At 44.3% G+C, this 23,893-nt stretch overlaps 1 protein-coding gene across 1 annotated transcript in view; it reads right to left on the bottom strand.

Annotated features, from left to right (window-relative positions):
- Nucleotides 1–23,893, bottom strand: part of TRPM7 (transient receptor potential cation channel subfamily M member 7) — a gene marked incomplete in the record, with an annotated part of 126,184 nt that overhangs the window by 70,686 nt on the left and 31,605 nt on the right. Inside the window, 2 exon segments of the mRNA XM_034782908.1 lie at nucleotides 3,950–3,988; nucleotides 12,407–12,486. Coding sequence (XP_034638799.1) covers nucleotides 3,950–3,988; nucleotides 12,407–12,486 — 119 coding nt within the window.

Below are 23,893 nucleotides of genomic sequence, written 5' to 3'. Positions count from 1 at the left end.
TTGTCAGTAAAACTTTTGTTGATCCGAGTGTGAAAAAAGCACACACCCCCTGGACCAACAAACATTTCATCAACAGAAACACCATTGTGAACAGCGCTATGTCGGTGGGACAGCATCTCCCTCTGACATAGGTACCGTTTGGGGTGGTTTAATTATGCTCGGAAGAGAGCTCTCTCCCGCCAGCATAGAGCCACTACACAGGAGACCTTACAGTGGCACAGCTGTAGCGGTACAGCTGTGCCGCTGTAAGGTCTGTAGTGTAGAATGATGAAGTATAGGAAAACTTTTGGATGAGTAACTCCTATCAAAAGACTGGCAGGCTGATGTAATCAAACCTGGCGAGAGATTTTGGCACTTAGCACTAATTCCCCACCTATTTTCTTTAGCTTTCCAAAAACAAAAGTTCCCATAACATTCAGAGCAAAGTTATACAGATGATTCATAATTATGTCAAATACTGATGGCTCTTATTCAAAGCTAAAGAGTGCAGTGAATTGGAAGCCAAAACACATTAAGAGTAGCCAGCAGACTAGCAGTGTCCAGAAAGGTTTGATTATTTAAGTTACTTTTTCCTAAGTATTATAGGTAGGGCTGGGAACACTGTTTATTATTAAGGTTGCCCAACACTTTCCATTATAAGACCCTGTTTCCAGTTGCCTATATCTTTGCCACGTTAACCATTTGGACTGAAATTTTACATGCCAGCTGAAAGATTCAGCCAAAATGTCTCAGCCATTTCCAATAATGACTCCATGCCGGGGGCAGTGCTTGGACTTTGTTCAGACTTGGGAGCATCATGAATCAGTGGTTAGAGCCCCACAGCAGTCTGGTGACTATCCAAGAGGGTGGGGCTTGACCAAGTGTGTGACAGGTAGTGAAGAGACAGATTGGATGAAGGGGCTGGAAAGGGAGACGAAACATATTGGATGGAAGCTGGGAGAGGTGGTTGAAAGGGACAGGACAAAAAAAGAGGCTATCCTCTCCAATGCCTGAAATGGAACCCCAAACCCCCAAGTCTCAGCATTCCTCTGCTGTCAGGAAATATCTGTGAAACCCAATGGCAAAGTGTGTGTCTCATCCTCCTCTAGTGCTCGTCCACAGAGAACGACAACCAACTACTGCTCTCTGTTACTATGTTAATTCAAATGGCAGAGTTCTGTGCTGTGGAACCAAAAGCTCCAAACCTGTTGATGAAACTTCAGTGTCAATATAATACCACATCCTGGAATTTGTTTTTTTTAAGTTCACTTTTATCAAAACCTAGGCAATTACACACAAAAAACTATGTTAAAAGAACATTATTAAGGTTGCAAAGTCAAGCATTCAACAGTTAGAAAATGCCAGAAATAAAGGTTGCCTTGTGTGCAGGGACATCCCTAGGGGGGTCCGGGGCAGAAGTGACATATGTCTCCCCTCTGGGACCGACCACGCTGGCCAATTGCACCGGCCTGCAGGGCCTCCCAAAGCGCGTGGCCTGGAGCGGTTGCCCCGACTCGCCTACCCAAGGGACAGCTCTGCTTGTATGTATGCATTATGATAGAGTTAATTATGTAATCACATACTATTTTTTTTCCACATGATCCCTGCCTCATTCAGGGCACAGGATAGACCTGCGCTGGGAATGAGCCAGATTGTGTAATGAAAGAGACTGTTGTCTTTAGGACCCTTACCTTATTTGTGGCAGAAGTTCAATGAGGCAGGAGATGGCAGGAAGACAGAGGATGGCCTCAAGGTTAAGGCAATTGAATGCTGCCCTGACAAACTGGATTCTATCCCTGCCTCTTCCACAGTGTTCTTATGTGACGCTATTCAAGTCGCTTGAACAAAACTTTTCATGGGTGGCCACTAATGGTGTGTTCCTCATTTTCTGGATACCTGATTTGATACCCTCAGATCTAATCTGCAGAAGTGCTCAGCACTCACAGCTGCAACTGAAGTCAATGGGATTTGTGCTTTCAATGTACACTGCTATGTAATGGTAAGTACTCTGAACAAAAAAAAATAATAAAAACATTCAGGTCCTAGTCATCTCAACTTTGTCACCCAGAATTAGTGAAAGCTTTTGACCTTGTTCTCTGTGCCTCAGCTCCCCACTGAAAATGGAAATACCACCACCTGACCTCACAGGGGGGTTGCAAAAAGAAATTAACACTTTTGAAGCACTCAGACACTGTCGTGATAAGCACCATACAAGAGCCCATGAGGAAATTGATAATTCTGTTTTCTGAGTAGGGTTTGAATAGCATGTAGTAACATAAGAACAGTCATACTGGGTCAGACGAAAGGTCCATCTAGCGCAATATCCTGTCTTCTGCCAATGTCAGGTGCCCCACAGGGAATGACAGAACATGTAATCATCAAGTGATCCATCCCCTGTCACCCATTCCCAGCTTTTGAAAAACAGAGGCTAGGGACACCATCCCTGTCCATCCTGGCTAATAGCCATTGATGGACTTATCCTCCATGAACTTATCTAGTTCTTTTTTGAACCCCATTATAGTCTTGGCCTTCACAACATCCTCTGGCAAGGAGTTCCACAGGTTGACTGTACAGTGTGTGAAAAAATACTTCCTTTTGTTTGTTTTAAACCTGCTGCCTATTAATTTCATTTGGTGACCCCTAGTTCTTGTGTTATGAGAAAGAGTAAATAACACTTCCTTATTTACTTTCTCCATACTAGTCATGATTTTATAGACCTTAATCATATCCCCCCTTAACTGTCTCTTTTCCAAGCTGAAAAGTCGCTGTCTTATTAATCTCTACTCACATGGCAGCAGTTTCATATTCCTAATAATTTTTGTTGCTCTTTTCTGAACATTTTCCAATTCTAATATAATATAACTTATAATAGTAAAGAGGGTTGAGGCCACATGTTGAGCAACAAAGATTGAACAAAATATCAAATAGCTGCTCATAAAGTGAGCACAATCCATTTTGTACACTGAATGAGAAAGGGAAAAAATAATATGATCCTGTAATTAAAGGTTGCATCATAATGCATATGCATACAGTGGCTTTAATTCTGGTATTCTCTAGTTGTTGAGGGTTTGACTTTCCAACCTTAATAATGTTTTTAATATAATTTTATACAATATCTACCCCATAGTTAGGGCCCTACCAAATTCACGCTCCAATTTGGTCAATTTCATGATCATAGGATTTTTTTTTTTTTTAAATAAATTTCATGATTTCAGCTATTTAAAACTGAAATGTCATGGTGTTGTATTTGTAAGGGTCCTGACCCAAAAAGGAGGTGTGTGTGTGTGTGGGGGGGGGGGGTCGCAAGGTACGAGGGGCTGTGGTACTGCTACCCTTACTTCTGCGCTGTTGCGGACATTGGCGCTGCTTTCAGAGCTGGGCAGCTGGAGAGCGGCAGCTGCTGGCCGGGATCCCAGCTCTGAAGGCAGAGCCACTGCCAGCAGCAGCGCAGAAGTAAGGATGGCAAGGTATGGCATTGCCACCCTTACTTCTGCACTGCTGCCTGCAGAGCTGGGCCCTCAGTCAGCAGTTGTCACTCTCCGGCCACCCCCCTCTGATAGCAGCAACGCAGAAGTAAGGGTGGCAATACCGCGGCCCCCCCTAAAATAACCTTGCGACCCCCCTGCAACTCCCTTTTGGGTCAGGATCCCCAGTTTAAGAAACGCTGGTCTCCCCCGTTAAATCTGTGTAGTGTAGGGTAGGGTAAAAGCCAGACTTCATGGGGGGAGACCAGATTTCACAGTCCGTGATGCATTTTTTCATGACCGTGAATTTGGTAGGGCCCTACCCATACTGCATACAACTTCCATATAATTCTGTATATTTTACACAATCTTCTATTTCTAGTCTTTTGCTGGCTGGTCATTTTGTAATATTAAAATTCTTTAAAAAATGTTAAATATTTATTCAGAGACTTATTGTAACAAGCCAAAGTCATAATAATTATCACTAAAAATAAAGAGTTGCTTACCTGACAAGTTGTTGACAAATTTGACATCCTGGAAGGCATCTATGAAAAGGAATAGACAGGTAAAGACAAGTTTAACATTTTTTGTACACTTCATATGTATACAGAACAAAGATTATTGAATAAAAACACAGATCTATAATGATATGGAAAATGGGTACCTAACCTTTCACCAAATATATACGTTTTAAGCTTTTCTTCATTTATGTCTCTGATTAACATTAATATAGTAAAGCATGGCAACACAGGGATGGTTAGCACAAAAAAATATATTCTCCGCATCTATTTGTTAAGCTACAAAAGTCAACTTCTATTCAAAAAGTTTCTACCTGCACTCATTGAAACAATTATAAACAAACTGAGACCTTGTCTACATTACAGTTTCATCAACAAAACAGTTGAGGTGTACACACAACAATGCTCCTCTGCTGATTTAACTCTCCTGCTACGCGGACATAAAACCACCTTGATGAGCCGCATAAAGCTTTTTGCAACAAAGTTAGAGCAACACAGTGTCAGTGTAGACCAGGGGAGGGCAAAACTTTCAATCCGGCCCACGGGATTACCAGCCCTGTGGCGCAGCGGGACTAAGGCAGGCTCCCTGCCTGCCCGGACCCCGCACTGCTCCCAGAAGCAGCTGGCACCAAGTCCCTGCGGCCCCTGGAGAATGGAGGGGGGCAGAGAGCTCCGTGCGCTGCCCTTGCCTGCAGGCATCGCCCCCCGCAGCTCCCACTGGCTGGGAACAAGGAACCACGGCCAATGGGAGCTTTGGGAGTGGTACCCACAGGTGAGGGGAGTGCGCAGCGGAGCCTCCTGCCCCACCTCACCCCACCCCCAGGAGCCTCTGCTGGATAAGCTGGCCACTTCTGGGAGCAGCACAGGGCCAGGGCAGCCAGGGAGCTTGCCTTAGCCCCTCTGCCACCCTGGAGCCGCTCGAGGTAAGCGGCGCTGGGCCCCCGCACCCCAACCCTCTGCCCTGAGCCCCCTCCTGCACCCGAACCCCCTGCCGCACCCCAACCCCCTGCCCCAGCCTTACATTCATATGGCCCTGCGTACAATTTCTCCACCCAGATGTGGCCCTCGGGCCAAAAAGTTTGCCCACGCCGGTGTAGATGCTGCACTTGCTTATGTTTTCCTAAGTGGTCTCTAGGTGGTGTCCTAAAATGCCCATCATGACTGCTCTGCTAAGCAGTTTCTATTCTGCTGCCCTGCACACAGGTACACAGGCATGCACCCCTCCCCCTTTAAAGCCCTAGGAATTTTTGAAATTCTACTTCCTGTTTGCTCAGCTTGGACAGCTCACATTGCATCTTTCCAGCTGACCGTGCCAGCTTTCCACAGCAAACAGGCTCCCACGTGGAGTACTCCAGAGTTGCTGATCTGTTGGGTCTGTGGGGAGAGGAGGCTGTGCAGTTGCACCTTGTAGGAATTCTGACACCTACAAGCAGATTGCTCGTGGCATGGATGAGAAGGGGCACAAAAGGGACATGCTGCAGTGATGTGCTAAGATAATGGAGCTAAGACAGGCTACCAGAAGGCAAAGGAGGCCAACTGTCTCTCTGGTGTAGTACCAAAAATATGCCACTTCTACAAGGAGCTATATGCTATCCTCAGTGGTGACCCCACCTCCACTGCCAAGAGCCCTGTGGATACTTCGGGGGGGACTGAAGGCAGTGCCCAGCAGAGTCAACCCAAGAACAAAGTAGTGGATGAGGAGGGTGAATTGGAGGAGGATGTGCAACAGGCTTGTCTGGTGGTGTAGCAAGCCAGGACCTCTTTCTGACTCAGGAGGGGTCTAGCCAGTCCCAGAAGCAGTCTGGTGCCTGAAGCAGGAGAGGGGAGCTCCAGTAAGTACTCATTTTTCTTTGATAATTCATGGTTACATGAGGTAGAGGTGTCTTATTTTGTTACATGGTGCATATGGGAGAAGGGGTCAAAATTAACACTATTAGGTACTATTTGCATCTGCTTCACATTTCCCTGTGCAGCTACATAATGGGGGCCCTGTGGAAAAGTTTGTTGATGCACACCGAGATCTTCTAAGAATCCTCCATAGAGAGCTCTAGGAAACTTTCCTGCAGATACTCAGCAATCCTCCACTGAAGGTTCCTTGGCAGAGCTACTTTGTTCTTTCCTCCGTTGTAGGAAATTTTGGCGCGCCAATCAGCAATTACTTCTGGAGGAATCAAAGCATCACACAGGTGAGCAGCATATGGTACCGATCTGACATGACACATATGTAGGAGATGCACCCTTGCATCTTCAGTTAACCTCAATAGTATGATTTCAGCTTCGATCGCCCCCCACCTGTGGAAAACGGTGCTAGTATTCAGAATAATGTCTCAGGACACTTGTACTGATCCCCTTCTGAAACCATCCAGACTCTTTGTCCTGCCTTGCACCTTCTTTCCCCCCACACTCCCAGGGCCAAACTCACCATGTTTAGTACTCTGACCGTGCTGTGTGCTTAATAAGGGAAAGTGAGAAAGAGATATATGTAACTTTTATGATTTAAGACTGAGTGCACATACAATAATTACTCTATGTATTGATTCTTTTGCTTCTGCAGATGTGTCCTTGAGGGCCAGCTCCTACAAACCAGCGGAGCACCTCCACCAGATAAGGAGGTGAACGAGGAAGAATAAGGAGGACATGTTTCGGGAATTGCTGCAATCCTAAGATCAGGCCAATAGCAAGCACAGAACATTGAGATAGACAAATGAGAAACTAGAGGAGAGGAGACAAAGTCAAGAGTGGGTAATAAAGTTCATGGAGGACCAAACAGAGATCTTGAGGTCCCTGATTACTCTGCAGGCAGAACACGTGAGTGCTCGACTCCCCCTTACTCCTGGGGGAATTCTGCATCACTGAGCATGTGCAGAGTTAATGTCCCCCGCAGATTTCTTTGCTTCCCCGCAGAAAAATGACTTCTGATGGGAAGCAAAGGGAAGGCACAAGAGCAGTCATGTACGCCTCCTTGACAGCATAGGCAGGTTGGTTCAGGCGCCTGGAGCAGCTGGCAGAGACGTAAATGAGATGGTGATGGGCAGTCATGCATGTGTGAGAGAGAGAGAGAGAGAGAAGCTCTGTCCCTCTCGCTCGCTATTGCAGCACACTTGGCATGGAGGGGCAGGGCTTTGGGGTGTTTCTGAAGAGGTAAGCTTGGGGCAGGCTCTGTCCCCTCAGTTAGAGCAAAATGTAGCAGCCTGCCTGCTTAGTGATTGTTCCCATTGTCTTTGTGAATTCCTCCAGGAGTGTAAAACAGGTGTAAAACTTTTAAGGCTCCTTTACATTGCCAGAGTTGTGTAAAGGATATGTGGCCTTATAAATGCTAAGGTTACTTTAGTGATTAGAACTGATCTAAATTTCTGGACTGAAAGAATTTCCTATCAAAATGTGCTCCATGAACTGTCTGCTACTAACCTTTCTGGAGATGGTCAATAGCCAATATAAATTATGGGTTTGATTCCCCAGCTTCACTTGCCTATGATGTAACACTGAGCACATGACTGCATATATTTGTGGACTAATAATTAGAAATAAAGGGTGAAACCTAGCTACATTACTATAAGGCAAGGTGGGTTGGGGATTTCCTCCAATGCTTCCCACTCCCATTCTCCATCCACTGTATTGTAGTTTAAATAAATCACCAAAATAACTGAAACCAGCGTGATTATATTGTGTTAGTTTGACAAATAAAACATGCAGAATTTTGCAGATTTTTAAAATATTGTGTACAGAATTTTTAGGCACAGAATTCCCCCAGGAATATCCTCCTGCAGCCCGTACAGAACTGTATTCCTTGCCCTCCCCACACACATTCCTCTCGCATTCCTGACCCATAGCAGTATCCCTTGCACTCCACTGCAAGTACACCTTACACTCCACTGCAAGGGACATTTTCCATAATGACAGCTAGCCTTTCTGAAGTGAGGATCTCACAGCTACGTGTGAGTGCTGCTCACTGTCAGGTCTCCTGTAAGAAATATTAATCTGTGCATTACCTTTAATAAAAATTGAGTTTTACAAAGACAGTGCTTCTTTCTTTGTGACTTACACAGGATGGTTGCAACAGAAATTCAAACAGTGGCAACTGCCACATTTGCAGACTACAATTAATGCTCAGGCAGAAATCATTACAGGGGTCACTCAAGGTGGCAAGTAAACAATGCCTGGCTTAATTTATTACAGAAAGACATTACTGGGGCTCATTGTCAAAATGCTGCTTCAAAGCCTCCCCGATTCAAATAGCCCCCCATTGAGCCCCTCTAGTAACCCTGCTGTCTGGCTGCTCAAAATCAGCCACCTGGCAATCCACCTCATAGCTCCACCCCTAGGGAAACTTTACTCTCTTAGCTTCATAAATGTTATGCAGTGCACTGAGGTCTAACCTGCCAAAACGGCAGTACCAGCAACCCTTTAATCTGCCAAAGGCACATTCTACGGTCATTCTGTACCTGCTGAGCCTGTTATTGAAGTGCTCCTTGTTGCTGTCAAGATTTCAGGTGTATGGATTCATGAACCACAGGAGTGAGGGGTAGGTTGGGTCTCCCAGGATCACTATGGGCATTTCCACATCCTCTGTTGGAAAGTCTCTACTTGTGGCTTTCTGTACAGGCGAGGGTTCATGAAGATACATGTGTCATGCAACTTCCCTGACCGCCTTGTGTTGATGTCAGTGACACGACCCTGGTGATCCACCAGCGCCTGCAGCAGCATAGATAAGTAGCACTTTCTGTTGATGTACTCTGTCGCAAGATGGTCTGGGGGCCAAAATTGGGATGTGTGCGCCATCTATAGCCCTGCCGCAGTTAGGGAATCCCACTGCCCCAACGGCATCCACTATTTCCTGCACACTGCCCAGAATCACAGTCTTTTGTAGCAGGAGGTGATTCATGGCCCTGCACACTTGCATCAGTGCAACGCCCCCGGTGGACTTCCCAACTCCAAACTGATTCATGACTGACCGGTAGCAGTCTGGAGTTGCCCACTTCCACATAGCAATCACCACTCGCTTTTCCACCATTAGGGCAGCTTTCATTTCTGTGTTCTGGCACCGGAGGGCAGGGGCGAGCTCTACATACAGTTCAAAGAAGAACAGGAGTACTTGTGGCACCTTAGAGACTAACAAATTTATTAGAGCATAAGCTTTCGTGGACTACAGCCCACTTATGCATCCGAAGAAGTGGGCTGTAGTCCACGAAAGCTTATGCTCTAATAAATTTGTTAGTCTCTAAGGTGCCACAAGTACTCCTATTCTTTTTGCGGATACAGACTAACACGGCTGCTACTCTGAAACAGTTCAAAGAAGGTGGCTTTGCACATACGAAAGTTCTGCAGCCACTGCTCATCATGCCATACCTGCATCACAATCTGATCCCACCACTTGGTGCTTGTTTCCCGAGCCCAATAGTGACGGTCCACCTTGTGCAGCTGCTCTGTGAATGCCAAATCAATTTTGAATGGTTTCTTTCCATGACACACAGTAGTGCAGGCAGCACAGATGCCTGTTCAGATTAGCAATTTATGAAATACTGAAGGTCAGCCACGTTGTGTTCATAATACTTATCAAAGACTGGTGAGCAGTGCAGGATCCATGCTTTCAGTCAGAGAGGGCAGGCACAAGGTTTATAGGGGCAGTTGAAAACGGTGCAAAACCCAGTCAGAAGCCCTTGGAATTATGGGATGGAGAAAACTGCATCAGAGGGGCGGTGATTTCGCTCCCATGATGCACTACGATCCATTCCTAGAACTCCTAATGGGAGGTGGAAGCGATTTGCACAGGGGGATAGCTACCAATGGTTCATACTCTCTTTGTCAGTACTACAGCATCACCTGTGGACAAGTTCTACGGACACAAGGAGCATTGTGCGAAAATGCACAAGCAATGTAATTACAGCGATCATTACAATTACAATGATTATTGACGTAACTTAAGTCGACTTAACTCTATAGTGTAGACATGGCCTAAATTATATTTTTAGGCCCTAATTCATCAAAGTATTTAAGCACATGCATAGTCCTATTGAAGTTAAATAATTGTCTTTAATCACCATTAACTTCAATGGAATTATTCACACTCTGTTTCAGGTTAAACTCATGCTTAAATGTTTGGTAAACTGGGGTCTTAAACTAGATAGTACGAAGCTTTTATATTTTTCTTCAACTCTTGGGGGGGGGGGGGGTAATATGCTGTCTTTTTCTTTGACTCCATAGTTTAAATACTGTGGCATCTCTCCCTCAGAGTTGATCCTTCTCATTCCTGTGTCTTGTTGGGATTTTTTGCTTTGGGGTGAAGGTTATTTTGCCCTTCACGTGCATAAGGCTAAGCTAGGTCCTAATGAACTTGTACAATGTTCTATTAATTCAATTAATTCATTGTGTAAAGATGCAGAAATTCTAATTCCATCTCCTTCAAAATCTCATTTTACACATCTTTTCCTCTTTGTCCTTGCCTCTTACTTTCCCCTTCTGTATTTGCATCACAGTTTTCTGTAACTTGAATCATAAACAATTAACTAACCTGTATTATTCAAGTGCATAATAACTTTTGGTATAATTGTACAAAAATATACTATCTAAAATAAAATTATATTGTATATTCACATTTTTATAACTATGCTTAAAATAAATTAAAGCATAAAGCAAGCCCTTTAAATTGTAGTTATTTTAGCCTTTTTTGAAGCTACATTAAGTTATAAATCTTCTGGATATTTAATATGAAACTAGATTTCAATAATTGCCAAACTAGGTTTTTAACTATAGATCACAACTTATGCTAAGCAAAATTATTCTGCAAAACATCTAAAAAAAATTTTTCTGTTCTATGTTTGATTCCTTCATACATATTTCAGGAACTACAGTAAGATAAAATCTAAGGAATGGATTGGCCAAATGTGAAACTTCATTTGTAGGCTACAAATAGATTAAACTTAAAAAGACAAGTGTTGAAAGATTGTTTTGTTCCCTGGGAAATGCTCTGGAAATTTTAACAGCTTCCTAATTACTCTGCTTACATTTGCAAGTTTTCCATGTGTTTCAATTGGATCGTGGCAGTAAATTTTAAAACCTTCTCAGGGTCCTATGGTTTCAAGGAATTTAATGAATCATTTGTGATACATTTCACAGACTAGAGCTTTATTCTGCCTGAAACAAATTCTCAAAAGAAACTAATATAAGTCTGAATTTAGCAAAGTTATATAAGTGTTCTATGTGCAGGACTTGAACTAGCAGCTTTATGGATCTGAAAAGCAGACGTTTAATTCTAAAAGTCATTGAAACTGTGTAACACTTAACTTGGGGCTGTAGAGGCAGTTAAATTGCAACTAGTATTTCTAATTTTAGCAATTTTTTAAATTGCCATGTAACATGAAGTAACAATAGACTTAATCTCATTTGTGATTGGAGGTGGGTTTATATCAGCAAGATGCTACAACATGTATAAATTAAATCCTGTTAAGAATCCTGTTAATTTATATCTGAATGACTTCTAGAACCAGTGAAATCCACAAACTAACTGCAGGAGAGGTCATATTTCTAAGTTGACTGCACATTTTAATTTCACATCATCGTGTTCAGGTATTGTGAAAGACTAAGTTAAAAGCAGTATTTAATCAATTTTATTACACCCTGCATCATTTCATATGCCTAAAGTCAGGTCTCTTACTCAATGCTTACTAAGCAAAATACTAATATTTGCAGATTTTCATCATACTTAATGCCCTCCATAGTTGTAACTATTTTCAATGCCCTTTCTGACCTTTCCTCGTCTTTTCACATTGTTGTTTTTCCCCCCAAAGGTTTTGAATGATGAGGATGGAGGGAGGGGCGGGGGGGGAGGGGAGGTATCACATGCCACATCCTGGTATCAGAATCGAGTTTTCTGAAAACACAACTTTCCTCCACCTTTGAGTCTGTATGGCCCGTGTCAATTTTGGCTCTCTTGGATTTCTCTCTTTTCTCTTTCCATTGGATTCTTCATCTCTTTCTGCATCACACTCTCACATTTATTTCTCCCTATCTCCTTAATGTCAACTCTTCAGCATGAAAGGAAATTTATTTCTTGCAGACTCACAGTCTTCTTTCCTCTACCAGTCTCTGTATGAAGAGCATCTTTACAGTGCTTTCTGATCTAAAGAAATGTGCAACAAAAAGCATTGTAGATAGTTATGCCCACTACAGGGACTAGTAGAAAAAGGAAGAGGCGACATACTCAAATGAATAGGCATCTGTGGTACGTTGAGGGACTTTCAATAAAGTCAGAGAAACCTTACAGACACAGTTGTGATGCTTAGGCACTAAGGAGTGAACTAAAGGCAGAGAGTTTCATTTTATATAGATTTTAAAAAATTGAGTTTACATGAATGTTTTAAGAACAGCAGTTACTGTACCAATCTATTTTATACCAATTTAATTAAGAAGTACTATACTAAGGAAGCCATGCATAAAATTTCTAGTTACCTGTGAGGGTCCTTTGAACTTGGTATAATATACACACATTCCCTCTTGGTGAAAGTGTTTTCTATCCAGGATTTCTGGGACTGTAAAAATAAGAGTTATACAAGAATTATTATATTATAAAATTATCATATAAATCACTGTCAATATTCTTTAAAAAAGAAAACTGTATGATACAATAGCCAAAAGAAGGCATTAAAGAAATATAATTCCCCATTTAAATATATTTCTATTTTTCATTGATGAAAGCATATATCTGCAGTATTGACAAGGACAAACAGTAAGGCCAAGATATTCAAAAGCAAGAGTGATTTTGAATGCCCATGTGAAGAGGTCTGATTTTCAATAAGAGCTTTCTCTCTGAAAATCAGGCCCCTTTAAAGTGCCTCATGTTGGGCACCTAAAATTTGAAGCAACCAGAATCACTAGTCACTTTTTATGTATTCGGGGAGCCGTGTTAGTCTGTATCCACAAAAATAACAAGGAGTCCGGTGGCACCTTAAAGACTAGTCACTTTTTTAAAGTCTAAATGTTTTGATTAACTACATTCTGAAGTTAGTTTTGCAACAATCAGTTACTTATTATGAAAAAAAAAAGTGATGTAACAAAAGAAGAAATATCCACTAGTGAAAAACAGATTACAACTACAGGTAATTTGGCCTAAATTATTGTCTGTTGCTAAAAGCTCTATCAAACTGCATTAACAAAACATCAAAAGATTATAAACTCTGTTATATTTTAATGGTTACATAAAAAGAATAGGTTATAATTTTGAAAATCAGATAAGTGCATTTACAGCATTTTCATGAAACTCTTTACTGTATATTCCAGATTGCAAGAGTATTTTGCACTTAACGATAGCACGCATTTTAAATGACACACGCAAAACATGCAAATTGAGATGCAAGAACATGCAAGCAAACATTCTGAAATAGTTCACTAAAGTGTGACCAAAATAGTTGCTATGTGGTATTTTGAAGTTACAAAATATTCACTATTTATTTCATGAAGCTAGTTGGAAATTTATCACTGTTTCACTTATGTTTTAACTATTCTATTATAAAGTTGTCAGTCATTGATAATGGCAATAAAATAGGATAACTCTAGTTCTTTGTCAAGTAGCAAATCCTACCTTTTATTCCCACTTTTGATAAACAATTTAAGGAGCATCCTCAAGAGATATTCCAAATTGAGTTAAAAATGTGCTTGAAAATCTTAAATTAGACGTTGACTTCCTTAAATGTTTACCTATTTTAATTGCTAGCCAAGATTCTGTTTAGCTTGCTTTAAAACAGGGACATAACATTATCTTACAGATCCAAACTTTACTTTTGCCAAGTGTCTTGGATGATGCACAGTCAGCCTGTCATTTCAACTATTTGCAGGGAAGAGATTCAATTCAGTAGAATCTCAAGAAGTATATCCAGAAACAATATGCAACCTACGTTTCTTCTGTATTCTATGCAATATTATTATAAATCTTAATTAAATTAAGATGCTATTCTGATAGTAAGTGAAATGCGTTGGAAATATTAGTATCATGTCCAGTTTTGGTCTGAATCTATTGAAGTCAATATAAGAAAAAAAAAGTTAGCCATGCTTCCTTAGAAATGCTTTGTTAGGATGGAATGCTTTCTTCACTGGAAAAGGGGAGAAAATGGACCCTGAAGTATATTGCTGCTTTAGGATATCTACCTGAGTTCACTCAGAGTCTTTGCAGAAATGTTATTTTTCTTGACTTCTGGAAATAGAGACCAGGAATATAGATACTTAAATTAAGGATGGTTTAGCTTCATTGATCAAAATTCCAATTTACTAGGAATCATACAACTAGCAAGTTACTACAAACAGTACTGTACAAGTTAATTCTCATGACTCATCTACCACTTCTTGTCCACCTCTTTCAAAGCCACATCTAAAATTGTTTTCCCTGTATATCTTTCCTACTTCAGTCTTCACAAGCACAGAGTCTTTGTGTTGGCTGTATTTGATTGTGAGCTGGACTACACAGGGACTCTTTACTGTTAACTGCCATCCTCATTTTGGGCAATTTATAAATAGTTGGGCGGGGGGGGTTGGTTCTAAAAAAAAAAAAATGAAAAACTTTGTGATGTGATCCTATCAGCTTTTACAGATTAGACAGGGCTGGGCTGGTAAATGATTGAATGGGAGGCATCTAAGAAACAAATAGATCTGGGATACCCAACCTGTAAGGCATGCACACATCCCCAAAGGGGCACCAGGCTCCTCCAGAAGGCATTGGAAGCTGTAAGATTGCCACCATGGAACACATAAACCACTCTTCCTAATGGTGGCAAGGGAAGGGGGGAGGAAAGAATGTATTCCTTACAGCAGAAACAGGTAAAGACCAGTATGAAGTAAGGGAGGGAGCGAGAGAAGGGAATGGAGAAAGAACTAGGGGAAGTGAGATGGGAGGAATAGAAAAATAAGAGTTGATGAGAACTGGGGAAAACAAACAGTGAAAAGAAAACAGTGGGAAAAAAAGGCAGAACTAGAACTGAGCAGAAGAAGTTAAAACCCAGAAGACAGAGAGAGAGAGAGAGAAAACATTCAGAAGAGAGAAATAGAAGCCACAAGAAAGAATGATGAGGGAGACACAAGATGGGAGCCCAACCACTTATTTACAGTGCTTTCTGATCTAAAGAAATGTGCAACCAGAAGTAGATAGTTATGCCCTCTACAGGGATTAGCAGAAGGTATTGAACCACTGATCTTTCTTGGTTGGCCCTTCAATTCCTCCCCCTCACAACAGAGTTAATTCTACTCCAAGTGGGAAACGGTAAACGGCCTGCCAAGAAAGATCAGTAGTTTCCAACCTAGGTGCTGAAAATAAGTGGCATCTGAGATAAAGAAGCATAGTGCTGGGAACTCAGTGAATCTGCTGTCCCAGGAAAGGAAAGGGCAAGAGAAGCATACAGCTGTCTCTTCGCAGCAGATGCTAAACATTCATTCAGTTAGCAGTGAACTTTATAGTGCTACTATTCAAGAGACTATTAAACAAACTATGAAATCCAAAACAAGTGTTGCTTACAGTTTTTATTTAAATGAAATAAAATTACAAGTAATATTATGAAAAAGATATGCTAAGTCTTTACTGTGAATTTTATTTCATTTTCCTTTCACACTTGCAACTTGGTGAAATAAGACTGACCCATTGAAATAGCATGGAGAGTTAAACAATCTGAAATTCTCAGACTAGGGAAATGCCCAAAGATTTACATGGGAAATACTCCTAGCAAGTATTAGTAGGACGAACCCTTCACTGACATACTGCACATTTTGCTCTACATTCACTTTTTTTCCTATTAAACTTTTCCAGATAAAGACCTCACATCTAGAGCCACCATATAAGATAAGATATACCTTGTGAAAGTAAAGACGTTTCAGCAGCACACAGATTCCTAATGCTCTAGTGGGCAAGATTGTTTTAATCTACTTCTTAACTCTCAGAGGATTATGCAATATACTGTATGTTTGCTGTGTACAAGGAATTTCAAGAATAGTGAAAAGACACAATGAGCCTTCATTATCAATATAGAAATTATTAAAAACTATACGAAAAGTGACCTGGATTCTTTATGATTCAGTAAAGAAGTGTACTGGTATGTTCACACCATGACTTATTATTTATTTGAAATATTCTCACAATTAGTGCTTTCTGAAAAATGTTACACAAACTAAAGATAGAAAGAGTCATAGAACAAACTACTACTAAATAGCATACACAAGTATTTTCTAAATCTTAATCTTAGAATATTTATCTTAACTGAAGCTTACATAGCTGTACGGTATTTGCAGACTGTGTGTCAGTGCCAAAAAAGTGTGTTTTTTTTAAAACAGGTGTGTCACCCCGCTCCATTTTGGAAGGGGTTAAAACAAGGTCTGGGAAAGGGCTGCCCCGAGGAGCCAATCAGGCTCCGGGAAACCCAAGAGGGACTATGATCCACAACTACCTAAGATCCACAAACCTGGAAATCCTGGACGCCCCATCATCTCGGGCATTGGCACTCTCACTGAAGGACTGTCTGGATATGTGGACTCCCTACTCAGACCCTACGCCACCAGCACTCCCAGCTATCTCCGTGACACCACAGATTTCCTGAGGAAACTACAATGCATTGGTGACCTCCCAGAAAACACCATCCTAGCCACCATGGATGTAGAGGCTCTCTACACAAACATCCCACATACAGATGGAATACAAGCTGTCAGGAACAGTATCCCTGATGATGACACAGCACAACTTATTGCTGAGCCCCCGTCCAAAACCTGGAGTCCCCGCCTGCACCCCCCAAAGCCCTCATCCCTAACCCCACCCCAGAGCCTCCACCCCCCAGAGAGAGCTCACTCCCCCTGCACCCCAACCTCCTGCCTCAACCCACAGCCACCTCCAACACCCTGAACCCCCCAGCCCCACCCCAGAGCCTGCACCCCCAGATGGAGTCATCACCCCCTCCTGCCGCACTCTGCATCTGCCTTGATACACATTGACAGTTCATTAATGCTCTTTGATCTAGTGCTGTTTCAAAGACGACTAGATCCAATTGCATTAACAAACTATTAATGAGTAAGGCTGAGTTTGTCACAGAGGTCCTGGAAGTCACGGATTCCATGACTTTCTGGGACTTCTGTGACTTCTGCAGCAGTCAGTGTGGCTGGCCCAGGGGCTGCCTAACTCATGCAGCCTCTTGGCCAGTCACACTCGCCGCTGATGGGGCAGTCCCAGGCCACTGCACCCCACTCTCCCAGCAGCAGCAGGAGGTTTGAGTGTGGGAGAGCGCTCAGGGCGGCGTTTACCTTGGAAGCAGCAACATCCCTCAGCTTCTACACAGAGGAGTGGTCAGGTGGTTCTGCATACTACCCCCGCCCACAAGCACCACCTCCACAGTTCCCATTGGCCACAGTTCCTGGCGAATGGGAGCTGTGGAGCTAGCTCTCGGGGCAGAAGCAGCAAGCGGAGCCATCTGACCAGACCTCCACCTAGGAGGTGCAGGGGCATGTCGCCGCTTCCGGGAGCCACACAGAGCTGCTGGGAAGGGAGCTGCCAGCCCCAGCAAACCCACGCACCCCACCAGCACAAGCAGGGGTCCTGGACCACCCTTCCCTCCCCCGAACATCTGAGCTGCCCCCTGAGGCTTCCCCCCCCCCGACCCAAGATTTATTCAGGGGTATATAGTAGGGCTGCCAAGCGATTACAAAAAAATATATCATTCTGTTAAACAATAATAGAATACCATTTATTTAAATATTTTTGGAGGTTTTCTACATTTTCAAATATATTGATTTCATTTACAACACAGAATATAAAGTGAGCACTGTACACTTTGTATTTATTTTTTATTACAAATATTTGCACTGTAAAAAAAAAAAAACACTATTTTTCAAATACACCTAATACAAGTACTGTAGTGCAATCTCTTTACCAGCAAAGTTGAAATTACAAATGTAGAATTATGTACAAAAAAAACCCTTGCATTCAAAAATAAAACAATGTAAAACCTCAGGACTTACAAGTCCAATCAGTCCTACTTCTTGTTCAGCCAATCACTCATACAAACAAGTTTGTTTACATTTGCAGAAGATAATGTTGCCTGCTTCTTGTTTACAGTGTCACCTGAAAGTGAGAACAAACGTTTGCATGGCACTATTGTAGCCAGCGTCACAAGATATTTGAATGCCAGATACGCTAAAGCTTCATATGTCCCTGATGCTTCAACCACCATTCCAGAGGACATGCGTCCATGCTAATGATGGGTTCTGTTCGATAACAATCCAAAGCAGTGCGGATCGAAGCATGTTCGTTTTCATTATGTGAGTCAGATGCCAATAGCAGAAGGCTGATTTTCTTTTTTGGTGGTTTGGGTTCTGTAGTTTCCACATCAGAGTTGCTCTTTTCAGACTTCTGAAAGCAAGCGCCACACCTTGTCCCTCTCAGATTTTGGAAGGCACTTCAGATTCTTAAATCTTAGGTCGAGTGCTGTAGCTATCTTTAGACATTTCACATTGGCATCTTCTTTGAATTTTGTCAAATTTGCAGTGAAAGTGTTCTTAAAACGAACATGTGCTGGGTCATCATCCGAGACTGCTAGAACATGAAATATATGGCAGAATGTGGGTAAAACAGAGCAGGAGACATACAATTCTCACCCAAGGAGTTCAGTCACAAATTTAATTAACACATTTTTTTTTAAACGAGCATTATCCAGCATGGAAGTTTGTCCTCTGGAATGATGGCTGAAGTATAAAGAGGCACATGAATCTTTAGTGCATCTGGCACGTAAATATCTTGCAACGCCATCTACAACAGTGCCATGTGAACACCTGTTCTCACTTTCAGGTGACATTGTAAACAAGAAGTGGGCAGCATTATCTCCTGCAAATGTAAACTCACTTGTTTCTCTTAGGCCTGGTCTACACTAGGCGTTTATGTCGAAGTTAGCGCCATTACATCGAATTAACCCTGCACCCGTCCACACTGCGATGCTATTTAGTTCGACATAGAGGTCTCTTTAATTCGACTTCTGTACTCCTCCCCGACGAGGGGAGTAGTGCTAAATTCGACATGGCCATGTCGAATTAGGCTAGGTGTGGATGGAAATCGACGCTAATAGCTCCGGGAGCTATCCCACAGTGCACCACTCTGTTGACGCTCTGGACAGCAGTACGAGCTCGGATGCTCTGACCAGCCACACAGGAAAAGCCCCGGGAAAATTTGAATTTGAATTCCTTTTCCTGTCTGGCCAGTTTGAATCTCATTTCCTGTCTGGACATCGTGGCGATCACAGCAGCACTGGCAACGATGCAGAGCTCTCCAGCAGTGATGGCCGTGCAGTCTGTGAATAGAAAGAGGGCCCCAGCATGGACTGATCGGGAAGTATTGGATCTCATCGCTGTGTGGGGCGATGAGTCCGTGCTTTCTGAGCTGCGCTCCAAGAAACGGAATGCAAAGATCTATGAGAAGATCTCAAAAGACATGTCAGAGAGAGGATACAGCCGGGATGCAACGCAGTGCCGCGTGAAAATCAAGGAGCTGAGACAAGGCTACCAGAAGACCAAAGAGGCAAACGGACGCTCCGGATCCCATCCCCAGACATCCCGTTTCTATGAGGCACTGCATTCCATCCTCGGTGCGGCCGCCACCACTACCCCACCACTGACCGTGGACTCTGAGGATGGGATAGTGTCCACGGCCGGATCCTCGCACATGTTAGCGGACGGGGAAGATGAGGAAGGAGATAAGGAGGACGAGGCAGTCGGCAGCGCTCACAACGCTGATTTCCCCGACAGCCAGGATCTCTTCATCACCCTTACAGAGATCCCCTACCAACCCTCCCCAGCCGTTACCCCGGACACAGAATCTGGTGAAGGATCATCCAGTAAGTGTTGTAAACATCTAAACATTTATTTTTAACAGAACAGGAATATTAACAATTAAAAGAATGGGTTGTTCATGATTACTTTGCCCTAGGCACTTAACGGTTCAGTCATGGGCAGTGCAAGTTTTGAAAAAAAATCTAGCAATGTCCGGTTTTCCGTGATTGTCCTGCCCAAGCCGCTCTACTGTTTAGTCCCTGCTACTGCAGCTAGAGTAAAATGCGGTCTATATGTGCAGGGATAGAGCAGTAATCCTCCCGGGACATCTCGATGAAGCTCTCCTGGAGGTAATTGGAAAGCCGTTGCATGAGGTTCCTGGGGAGAGCGGCCTTATTGGGTCCTCCGAAGTACGACACGTTGCCGCGCCACGAGACTATCAAGTACTCGGGAATCATTGCTCTGCACAGCAGGGCGGCATACGGCCCTGGTCTTTGGAGGCTTTCCCGGAGCATTCTCTCTCTCTCGCTGTCAGAGATCCTCATCAGGGTGATGTCGCCCATGGTGACCTGCTTTGAATTAGGTAGGGGAATGTTAGTGTTGGGACTGCTTGCTCGTTCCTTTACAGAACTGTAACCGCTGGTTTGCAGCCACGCGGTGGAGGCGGGAGAGGGGCTGCCGAAAGGGATCGTTCCTGGGGACAGCCGCGAGGGGGTGGGACAGGGGCAGAGTTCCCGCTTGCCGGATTGCTGGCAGCAGGTACTGACATTGCTTTAAATGTGAAATGAGGCCAGTGGTAATATAAAAGTTTTAAACTGCCACAAGTCTACGGCTTACCATGTCTGCCTGCAACAGAAATTCCGTTGTGCTGCCCCGCTTCTCAAATGTGCTGTGGAAGACCCCAGGCACTGAATGCGAAGGCCGAGAATTCGACCTTGTGCTGAGTGCGCATGTGATAGGTGCTGTGCATGGTCTTGTTCACAGAGAAAGACTATGTTCTTGGTTCACAACTACATTTATCTTTCTGAGGAATTCACTCCCTTTTTCCCATTCCCACAGCCACATCTGCGACTGTCTCACAACCTAGCCTGGCATCACACTCCCAGAGGCTAGCGAAGATTAGGCATAGGAAGAAGAGGACACGGGAGGACATGTTCTCTGAACTTATGGCCTGTTCCCAAGCCCAGGCAGCACAGCAGACCCAGTGGCGGGAGAAATTGACCCAAATGCAGCAAGCAAACATGGATCGGGAGGAGAGGTGGCGGCAGGAAGACCAGCAGGCGACTCAAACGCTGCTTGGACTACTGAGGGAGCAAACAGACACGCTCCGGCGCCTTGTGGATGTTCTGCAGGAACGGAGGCAGGAGGACAGAGCCCCGCTGCAGTCCATCTCTAACCGCCCTCCCCCGCCACCAAGTCCCATACCCACCTCACCCAAAGTGCAAAGAAGGAGAGGCGGCAGAGTCCCTGCTAACTCTCACTCCACCCCTGCAGAGAGCTCTAGTAGCAGAAGGCTCTCATTCCCCAAAACTTGAAAAGTTCTTTCCTTCCCGCCTGACACAAGCCCCCGTCCAAGTTTCACCTCCCAGTTCCATGTGTAGTTGATAATAAAAAATACGTTCATGTTAACTACTGTTTCAATCATGTTCTTTTGGAGGAGGAGGGGAAAGGGGGTTGGTAATTGGACAGGACAGTCACCTTTGGCAGGGTACATAGGCGGGGGCAGGCACAGCAGCAGGGCACATACACAGTGCAGTGATGCAGTGACTAGTTACCCTGGTTAGTCTGGGAGGTTGTTTTCATGTTATGTGGTGGGGGGTGGGTTGCTCTGTGACTTTGTGGCGGGGGAGGGCAGTTACAGATCTTAAGCGGCAGTCCTTATGCAGGATCACAGAGCCATGCAGCAGGGGATCTGTAATCGTCCTCCCCCTGCCACAAAGTCACATAGCCCCCCCATACACACAGTCCCGATCAGGAGGGGTGACAGGCTCCGTTGAAACAACCATCCCACCGCAGCGGAGCCCGTCAATCCTTGAGTTTAGAAGCTTCATTCGCGTCACTACACTACACCCGCTCCGCACCACAGTCTGCGTCCCAGTTTTAAAAAATTCCCGCGAAAACAGTATTAAAAAAAACGGTGTGCATTAACAAAGTAGAACTATTTTTATTTCGAAACGTGTGTTGGAAGGGGGTGAAGGGGGTATGTAACTGGGTAGGATAGTCAACATTAACTGGGTAAAGAAACGGGGGCAGGTTCAGCTTCTCTGTACACAAACTTAAAAGTCACAGGTTACCCTGCTCACTCAGGAACTTTGCTTTCAAAGCCTCCCGGATGCACAGCGCTTCCCGCAGGTCTCTTCTAATCGCCCGGCTGTCTGGCTGAGCGTAATCAGCAGCCAGGCTATTTTCATCAACCTCCCACCCCGCCATAAAGGTCTCCCCCTTGCTCTCACAGAGATTGTGGAGCACACAGCAAGCTGCTATAACAATGGGGATATTGGTTTCGCTGAGATCACAGCGAGTCAGTAAGCTTCTCCATCTCCCCTTGAGACGGCCAAAAGCACACTCCACCACCATTCTGCACTTGCTCAGCCGGTAGTTGAAGAGTTCTTTTTCAGTGTCCAGGGCGCCAGTATAGGGCTTCATGAGCCAGGGCATTAGCGGGTAGGCTGGGTCCCCGAGGATGACTATAGGCATCTCCACATCCCCAACAGTTATTTTGTGGTCCGGGAAGTAAATACCTTGTTGCAGCCGTCTAAACAGACCAGAGTTCCTGAAAACACGAGCGTCATGAACCTTGCCCGGCCATCCCACGTAGATGTTGGTAAAACGTCCCCTGTGGTCCACCAGTGCTTGCAGCACCATGGAAAAATAGCCCTTTCGGTTAATGTACTGGGTGGCTTGGTGGTCCGGTGCCAGAATAGGGATGTGAGTTCCATCTATGGCCCCACCGCAGTTTGGGAATCCCATCGCTGCGAAGCCATCTATGATCGCCTCCACGTTTCCCAGGGTCACTACCTTTGGCAGCAGTACATCAACGATTGCCTTGGCTACTTGCATCACAACAACCCCCACGGTAGATTTGCCCACCCCGAACTGGTTCGCGACTGACCGGTAGCTGTCTGGCGTTGCAAGCTTCCAGAGGGCTATGGCCACTCGCTTCTGTACACTCAGTGCAGCTCGCAACCGGGTGTCATTGCGCTTCAGGGCAGGGGACAGCAACTCACAAAGTTCCAGGAAAGTTCCCTTCCGCATGCGAAAGTTTCGCAGCCACTGGGATTCATCCCAGACCTGCAGCACTATGCGGTCCCACCACTCAGTGCTTGTTTCCCGTGCCCAGAATCGCCGTTCCACGGCATCAACATGACCCATTGCCATCGTGATGTCCTCGGCGCTGGGTCCCCTGCTTTCTGAGAGGTCTGTGCTACTCTCAGACTTCAGGACATCACCGCGGTGCCGTAGCCTCCTCGCCTGACTTTTCTGCATCTGCCTCAGGGAAAGGTGTATGATAAGCTGCGAGGCGTTGAGAGCGGCCACAACTGCAGCGATGGTCGCAGCGTGCTCCATGCTCGCAGTGCTGTGGCATCCGCGCTGTCAATGACTGGAAAAGTGCGCGAACTGATTTCCCGCCGGCGCTTTCAGGGAGGGAGGGCGGGAGTGATGGACGGATGACGACAGTTACCCAAAAGCACCCTCGACACATTTTGTTACCCAGAAGGCATTGCCGGCTACACCCAGAATTCCAATGGGCAGAGGGGACTGCGGGAACTGTGGGATAGCTGACCACAGTGCACTGCTTCGAATGTCGACGCTTTCACCGTTAGTGTGGACTCACAAAGTCGAATTACTGTCCTTAGTGTGGACACAGACGTTCGACTTTGCAATATCGATTCCAAAAATTCGATGCAAGTAAATTCGAACTACTCTCGTAGTGTAGACAAGGCCTTAGCGATTGGCTGAACAAGAAGTAGGACTGAGTGGACTTGTAGGCTCTAAAGTTTTACTTTTTGTTCTGTTTTTGAGTGCAGTTATGGAACAAACTACATTTGTAAGTTGTACTTTCATGATAAAGAGATTACACTACAGTACTTGTATGAGGTGAATTGAAAAATATTATTTCTTTTGATTGCAAATATTTGCACTGTAAAAATGATAATC

This window comes from Trachemys scripta, chromosome 10 (assembly GCF_013100865.1).
Source record: "Trachemys scripta elegans isolate TJP31775 chromosome 10, CAS_Tse_1.0, whole genome shotgun sequence".
NCBI lineage: Eukaryota > Metazoa > Chordata > Testudines > Emydidae > Trachemys > Trachemys scripta.
The sequence above is the reverse complement of the archived record's forward strand: the minus strand, read 5'-3'. Positions and strand labels throughout refer to the sequence as shown.